General features: G+C 36.8%; 1 protein-coding gene across 1 annotated transcript; it reads left to right on the plus strand.

Annotated features, from left to right (window-relative positions):
* The first annotated feature begins 1,701 nt into the window (after nucleotides 1-1,701).
* LOC140877228 (pentatricopeptide repeat-containing protein At2g45350, chloroplastic) lies at nucleotides 1,702-3,610 on the plus strand. Its single transcript, XM_073280758.1, has one exon. The coding sequence runs from the start codon at nucleotides 1,712-1,714 to the stop codon at nucleotides 3,608-3,610; it is 1,899 nt and encodes a 632-aa protein (XP_073136859.1). The 5' UTR covers nucleotides 1,702-1,711.
* The last annotated feature ends 5,191 nt before the right edge of the window (nucleotides 3,611-8,801 follow it).

Raw genomic sequence — 8,801 nt, forward strand, 5'->3', positions numbered from 1 at the left:
ATCGATCAAATAAACAAATAAATTGATTACGTAAAATGATCTATTTATTGCTTATATGATTCTTGAAATAGGTTTGAACGAGCCTTCATTCCTTGTTAGACCACAACAAGAAGTACATGTTTTCTATTAGAATAAAGCATATCACTGTTAAAAGTGGTTATGAAGAAGAGATGATTCCTAAAAAAAAAAAGGGGGAAAAAATGCCAGCACGTCGCAATAACTACTGAACCCGCTCCAACCCGGCTAAAACCAAAAGCTCGATTTCAATGCCATCAAGGGGGTGTTCAAGTTGATAGAGCAGGTGAAAATTAGAGGTCAGGAGTTCGATTTCCCCTGCCAACATTTGTTTGGACTTGCCTGTCACATAGGGTTTGTCCAGTGTGGTTTATTTGACTAGCCTAGTTTGCATGCTACTGCGTTAGTCTGGGGTTTACCCAGAGCACACCGAAAAGTAGCAGCAGCGGATTTCCACGTCATAAAAAAAATAGCTCGATTTAAATAGTAATCGGACTGAACGTTGTTATATGCTCTAGTATCCCTTACATGTATAAATAAAAATATAAATTATTTTTATATAAATTTGGTTTTTTATAATAAATTTTAAATGAATCGTTTAATTTGGATAAGGTTTAGATAAGTTTCTAAGATATGTATGTCAGACACATTTTACGATAATAATTTTTTCCTTGAGTAATAAAATATTAAATAATATAAAATAGTAAACCGGTAACGTGGCTTTGTTATCTTGTGTATTGTTAAGAGATTAAGGTTGTTTGGCTAAGCTTATATGCTCTATAAAATAGTTTATAAGTTGTTTTGAAGCTTATAAGTTTTTCCAATTCGTTTGACAATAATTTGGTCAAACAACTTATAAGCGGTCAAAATAAATTGTTTGACAGTTTATAAGTTGTTTTTAAAAAAAATAGGGTGAGTTGGTGACCTATTTTTTTTAAAAAAAAATTTATTTTAAAATTTTACTTATCCAAAATAGTCTTTTATATTTTCATAAATCACATACATGCCTCAACTTATTAAATATTAAATATTTTTTAAAAATGAAATTTTCAAAGAATATTAATTTTTTAAAATTAAAATATGAAATATTTTTATTTTTTGTAATATAGGTTTAATATTTATGATAAAATTTTAAAACTATTTTTAAATAACACTCATATTATTATACTCTTTTTGATAATTTTGATAATAAAATGATCTTATAATATTAAAATCTTTAGAAACGTATTTTTAAAATAAATTGTGACTGCCTCTTAGAGTTTATAAGTTGTTTTTAATAAGTTTATATACATCATTTGACTTATAATACCCACAAAAAGGGAGGATTACAATATTTTGTTTTCAGTGACTTGTCACAGGCTCAAGGTTATATTGATCAGTATTAAAAACGAGTCAAACATCGGACTACTTTCTAATCTAACGGTTATGACCCTAACCAAACAGGGCCTAGATTAATAATCTATTACATGTGTATACGGGTATATATATATATAGATTATATTTTTGTATACGGGTATATATATTATATGTGTATGCGAGGAAAATTATATTTTTGTATCATAGTTTTGCTAAGCTACTGGGCCCAAAGTAAGGCCCAACAGGATTCCATCCGTTTGTAAATTGTAACCGTTAAATTGGCCGGTAAATATCCGATTTTGCGCGCAATCACTTCCTCCGGCTGGATAACTTATTTATAATGCTCGTGTCTGTGAACTCGAACCAGCCATGGAACTCCACCGTCCCAATTCTTGATTTTGCTTCAAAATGCAAAACCCAGATGGAAATAAGCCAAATTCATGCAAGTTTAATCGTCACTGGGAATATGTACAACCAGCCATTGATATCAAAAATAGTTCTTGGTTCCGCATTCTCCAAACACAAGCCTGTCGTTAACTTTTCAAGACACCTGTTTTTTGAGAAGGATTACAAGGATTCCTTTATGTGGAATGCCATTATCAAGTCATTTTCGCATGGGGACGAGCCTGAGTACGCGTTCAATGTGTTTGCCTTGATGCTTGTGAGTGGGGTTCTGGCGGATGAGTATTCCTTTTCTTTGGTTTTAAAGTCATGTGCAAGATTGGGTTTATCAAATAAAGGATTACAGATTCATGGGTTGATGTCGAAGTTTGATTTTAGGTCGGATGTGTTTTTGCAGAATTGTTTGATTTGCATGTACGTAAAATGTGGGTACATTCACTTGGGGAAGAAGGTGTTTGATGAAATGCTTATTAGAGACTCTTTTTCGTATAACTTGATGATTGATGGTTATGTCAAACACGGGATGGTGACCCTAGCTCGTCAGTTGTTTGATTTAATGCCAATGGAAATGAAGAATTTGATCACTTGGAACACAATGATTAGTGGGTATGTGAAATTGGAAGATGGTTACGAGTTTGCTTGGGAATTATTTGATAAAATGCCTGAAAAGGACTTGGTTTCTTGGAATCTGATGATTGATTGTTGTGCAAAGAATGGGAGGATTGAAATGGCTGGCACATTGTTTCAAAGAATGCCGAAAAGGGATGAGGTCACTTGGGCTAGCATGGTCGATGGGTATGCAAAAATGGGCAAAATTGAAGATGCTAGGAAATTTTTTGATGCTATGCCTCGAAGGGATGTGATTTCTTGCAACGCAATGATGGCTGGGTATGTTAACAATGGATGTTGCGTGGAAGCTATGAAAGTGTTTCATGATATGTTAAGTGTGAGTGGTTGTGATCTGGCTCCTGATAGCGTGACTTTGTTAACTGCTTTATCAGCAACTACACAGTTGGGTGATGTGGATGAAGGGATTGGAATCCATCATTACATGGAGGAACATGGGTTTGCCGTCAGTGGAAGACTCGGTGTTGCTCTAATTGACATGTATGCTAAGTGTGGCAGCATAGAGCAAGCTCTGGACATCTTTGAGGGTGTTATCCAAGAACAAAACATCGATCACTGGAATGCCATGATTGGTGGATTGGCTATTCATGGAATGGGTGATTTAGCTTTTGATCTGTTCATTGAAATGGAAAGATTTTCCATAAAACCAGATGACATCACGTTTATCACAATCTTGAATGCTTGTGGACATTCCGGAATGGTCAAGGAAGGTATCATTTGCTTCGAGGCAATGAGAAAATCGCACAACATAGTGCCTAATCTCCAGCATTATGGGTGCTTGGTTGATATTCTTAGCAGAGCAGGGCGCGTAGAAGAAGCTGTAAGTATCGTCAAGCACATGCCAATTGAGCCAAATGACGTAATTTGGCGAACGCTGCTGAGTGCATGCAACAATCAAGAAAATTTTGAGCTTGGAGTGCCAATTGCTAAGCATTTAATTGGAATTGATTCGGAAAACTCTAGTTCATACATACTTCTATCAAATTTGTATGCCCAGTCTGGTTCATGGGAATATGTTAGAAGAGTTAGAAACATGATGAAAGAAAGGAAAGTAAATAAGATTCCAGGTCGCAGCTGGATTGAGTTTGATGGAACAGTGCACGAATTCTTTGCGGGAAATACGGATATTCATCAAGTAAAGGAAATTTGCTTGTCGTTTGGTGGCTTGCCACAAATTGCATCTGTAACACCCGAAAATTTTAATACGTAAATCCGCATGCATAATTAGGAGAAATTAATTTTAAAATAAGGGTTAAATAAATTTATGTGTTATTATGTGATTTATATGCATGATTTAATTTATTTAAGCATTTAACCCATAATTAGTGATTTTATGATTTTTAGTATTTTAAATATTTGATCGCGTAGACGGGACCGTGGACGGACGAGATGACAACTTTCCACCCAAATGATTTTATGAGCCTTTTTAGAGCCCTAAAATATTATTTTGAGTTTTATTATCTCAAAATTTTTAGTATTTGATTTTATATAATTTTAGGAGTCCTTTTTATCCAAAATTAGCCAAGATAATGACTTTTAATCACTTTTAAAAATTCCCTTAATTTTAATTTCGGGATTTTTATTAATGTTTCAGATTTTTTAAATATTTCTTTTAGAGTTTTGTGATAAGTTATATTTTATCTATATGTTTAATATCCTTAATAATATATTAATTACCCTATTTTCTTAAATATCAAAACCTAGACTAAGTCTAACCCTAAACCCCACACACACGCCTCCCTTCACCATTAGCCGACCCATTCCCCTCCATATTCATCTTCTTCACCTAGCAATCCTTGAAGAACTCCATAGCTCGTTTTTGAAGGTTCAAGGCTTGTCGTCATCGCCCGTCGTCCCGGAGTCGTTCACGCGGTCTAGCTTCGTTTTAAAAATCAAAGGCATGTCTAAAACTTTTATTTGACCACCATATAAGCTACTATTCATGCATGATATTTTTATTTCAGAATTATTCATGAATATTTCGGATTCTATGGGAGTTTTGGTTGCTTGTTGCATAATTTGGTGGACACATGGTCATACTCACGTTTTTTAACCAACATGGTTCGGTCCAGAGGTTGTGGCTCGGTCAAGGGGTGTCCTAGGGTGCCTAGGGTCGAGCTGGGTCCAGTGGTTCGAGCCATGCATGGCCAGGAGAGGAGCTGGTTCAGAACAGGTCCTAGGGTGCGCAGGTTGAGCGATGTTGGGAGATTGGGTCGTTCTCGGTCCATAAGGCGTGTTTTAGACTGATTCCAGTTGGGTTAGAACCACAAGACATAGGGGAAGGTAATCCAAGTTGTGCTCCGGCCAGTGGTGGCCGGAGCTGGGCGGCCGAACGGTCGGAAGTCCGGCGTCGCGCGCAGGACGCGAGCAGATTAAGGGATAGATGGTTTTGCTTCGTTCTCCTTCGTTAGGGATCGGTTTGGGCTGGTTTTTAGCTTGTTGGAAACGTCTTGAAGAGGGCTAGGGGTAGGTGGTGGTGCTCCGGCCAGGGGACGGCCGGAGCACGGCGGCAGCAGCCCCAGAAAGCTGCTGCTCGCACGGTCGAAGGAAAGGAGAGGAGGGGGGAATCGGGTTTGGGGTTCTGGGTGGTTCCGGGTCGGGTCAGGGTAGTGGGTCGGGTCAGTAGGGTCTAGGGTCGGGTCAGGTAGGTCCGGGTCCGGGCTAGGTGGGCCGGGCTCGAGTATTTTAATTTTAAAATGTTTAATGTTTTAATGGGTTTTTGGGTCATTTAATTAGAAATAAAATTATTTGGGCTTCCAAATAATTTTATTTGGGCTTTCAAAATTATTTTTAAGTTAGCCCAATAATTTTTATGGGCTCGTAGGCCCACAGGAATTTTTGGGCCAGTCAGTGGATTTTGGGCCAGTCTAGAGTTTTATTGGGCTTAAGTTAAGTAATTAGGCTTAAATATTTTATTTAGGTCAAGTTAAGTTTAATTAAGTTATTTGGGCTAAAATATGATTATTGGATTTTATTTAAGTTTAATGGGCTTAGAGTGAGTGACCAGCAGTCTGGACCAATCCATGAAAATAAACTAAGTCCGGAATATATATTTAATTATTTTTATGCATGAAGTTTATTTTAAGTAAAAGTATATTTATTATTAAAATTAATTAAATATATATTACGGACATATTTTAAGTGCATGCATACATGAAATATTTTATGATGTGTTTATGATTAAGAATTGAGCATGAAAATATTTTTATGGAAATTGAAGTGATGTGACAGCATAGAAGTGGTTTTACCACTGACACAGAGGTAGTTCTACTACCGGCATAGAAGTGGTTTTACCACTGGCACAGAGGTAGTTTACTACCAGCATAGAGGTGGATTTATCCACCGCCACGTACGATGGTTCTTTAGACTGATCAGTCGGCACAGTTATTAGTCACATTCATGGATATGACCATACACAGTTTTTATGTTTATGACATGCTCAATTATGTTATGTATGATGAAGAAAGTTATGTTATGTATAAGATTTATGATTCAGCATTTATGTTATGAAAAATGTTTCCATGCATGCTCATATACATGTATATGTATTAGTATTTACGTGATGCATTATTTTAACTCTTGTTATAAAGGATTAGACATGTTGAGCCTCTAGGCTCACTACGCTTATATGGTGCAGGTGAGTATGATGTAGCTCCTACCGGTGGCGAGGACGTATGAGCGAGCATGGCAGTGGCCCCGTGACCGTCGCAGTTATTTAGTCTATTATGATGAAATTCTGAAACATGTTTTATTTTATTATTGTTCCGCATATGAGATTTTTCAGCAGCATTGTTTATCATTTTAAATTGATGCAAGAAACATTTTAAGGATTTATTTATTTATTTAATATTTTTCAGGTTATTTAAGAAATATATGTTATTTTTATATACATATATGTATGGGCGTATATGTATAGTATTATTTAAAAAAAAAAAGTTTTTCCGCATTTTATTAGTATTAGGCGTTTCAATTGGTATCAGAGCACGGTCCTCGGAGGGTGTCCATCTGCCACGTGAAGCTCAGAAATCCTGCTACTGGTCTGTAAGTTTTAAATGTTTTATTATGATTTATCAGGAGCATATGTTATGACTTAAGACTTTATGTTATCAAAGTTTTAAAATACTTAGTTATGCATTGCGATTTACGTGACTTTGGGATATTGAAACTTGAAAACTAGATAACTAATCGTGGAGTTAGTAAACTAGAATTTTGAGGGACTTCGTTATTAGATTTTGATCAGTCGAATTTCGAGGACGAAATTCAATTTAAGGGGGGGAGAATTGTAACACCCGAAAATTTTAATACGTAAATCCGCATGCATAATTAGGAGAAATTAATTTTAAAATAAGGGTTAAATAAATTTATGTGTTATTATGTGATTTATATGCATGATTTAATTTATTTAAGCATTTAACCCATAATTAGTGATTTTATGATTTTTAGTATTTTAAATATTTGATCGCGTAGACGGGACCGTGGACGGACGAGATGACAACTTTCCACCCAAATGATTTTATGAGCCTTTTTAGAGCCCTAAAATATTATTTTGAGTTTTATTATCTCAAAATTTTTAGTATTTGATTTTATATAATTTTAGGAGTCCTTTTTATCCAAAATTAGCCAAGATAATGACTTTTAATCACTTTTAAAAATTCCCTTAATTTTAATTTCGGGATTTTTATTAATGTTTCAGATTTTTTAAATATTTCTTTTAGAGTTTTGTGATAAGTTATATTTTATCTATATGTTTAATATCCTTAATAATATATTAATTACCCTATTTTCTTAAATATCAAAACCTAGACTAAGTCTAACCCTAAACCCCACACACACACGCCTCCCTTCACCATTAGCCGACCCATTCCCCTCCATATTCATCTTCTTCACCTAGCAATCCTTGAAGAACTCCATAGCTCGTTTTTGAAGGTTCAAGGCTTGTCGTCATCGCCCGTCGTGCCGGAGTCGTTCACGCGGTCTAGCTTCGTTTTAAAAATCAAAGGCATGTCTAAAACTTTTATTTGACCACCATATAAGCTACTATTCATGCATGATATTTTTATTTCAGAATTATTCATGAATATTTCGGATTCTATGGGAGTTTTGGTTGCTTGTTGCATAATTTGGTGGACACATGGTCATACTCACGTTTTTTAACCAACATGGTTCGGTCCAGAGGTTGTGGCTCGGTCAAGGGGTGTCCTAGGGTGCCTAGGGTCGAGCTGGGTCCAGTGGTTCGAGCCATGCATGGCCAGGAGAGGAGCTGGTTCAGAACAGGTCCTAGGGTGCGCAGGTTGAGCGATGTTGGGAGATTGGGTCGTTCTCGGTCCATAAGGCGTGTTTTAGACTGATTCCAGTTGGGTTAGAACCACAAGACATAGGGGAAGGTAATCCAAGTTGTGCTCCGGCCAGTGGTGGCCGGATCTGGGCGGCCGAACGGTCGGAAGTCCGGCGTCGCGCGCAGGACGCGAGCAGATTAAGGGATAGATGGTTTTGCTTCGTTCTCCTTCGTTAGGGATCGGTTTGGGCTGGTTTTTAGCTTGTTGGAAACGTCTTGAAGAGGGCTAGGGGTAGGTGGTGGTGCTCCGGCCAGGGGACGGCCGGAGCACGGCGGCAGCAGCCCCAGAAAGCTGCTGCTCGCACGGTCGAAGGAAAGGAGAGGAGGGGGGAATCGGGTTTGGGGTTCTGGGTGGTTCCGGGTCGGGTCAGGGTAGTGGGTCGGGTCAGTAGGGTCTAGGGTCGGGTCAGGTAGGTCCGGGTCCGGGCTAGGTGGGCCGGGCTCGAGTATTTTAATTTTAAAATGTTTAATGTTTTAATGGGTTTTTGGGTCATTTAATTAGAAATAAAATTATTTGGGCTTCCAAATAATTTTATTTGGGCTTTCAAAATTATTTTTAAGTTAGCCCAATAATTTTTATGGGCTCGTAGGCCCACAGGAATTTTTGGGCCAGTCAGTGGATTTTGGGCCAGTCTAGAGTTTTATTGGGCTTAAGTTAAGTAATTAGGCTTAAATATTTTATTTAGGTCAAGTTAAGTTTAATTAAGTTATTTGGGCTAAAATATGATTATTGGATTTTATTTAAGTTTAATGGGCTTAGAGTGAGTGACCAGCAGTCTGGACCAATCCATGAAAATAAACTAAGTCCGGAATATATATTTAATTATTTTTATGCATGAAGTTTATTTTAAGTAAAAGTATATTTATTATTAAAATTAATTAAATATATATTACGGACATATTTTAAGTGCATGCATACATGAAATATTTTATGATGTGTTTATGATTAAGAATTGAGCATGAAAATATTTTTATGGAAATTGAAGTGATGTGACAGCATAGAAGTGGTTTTACCACTGACACAGAGGTAGTTCTACTACCGGCATAGAAGTGGTTTTACCACTGG

Source organism: Henckelia pumila, chromosome 2, assembly GCF_033568475.1.
Source record: "Henckelia pumila isolate YLH828 chromosome 2, ASM3356847v2, whole genome shotgun sequence".
In the NCBI taxonomy this organism is placed as follows: domain Eukaryota; kingdom Viridiplantae; phylum Streptophyta; class Magnoliopsida; order Lamiales; family Gesneriaceae; genus Henckelia; species Henckelia pumila.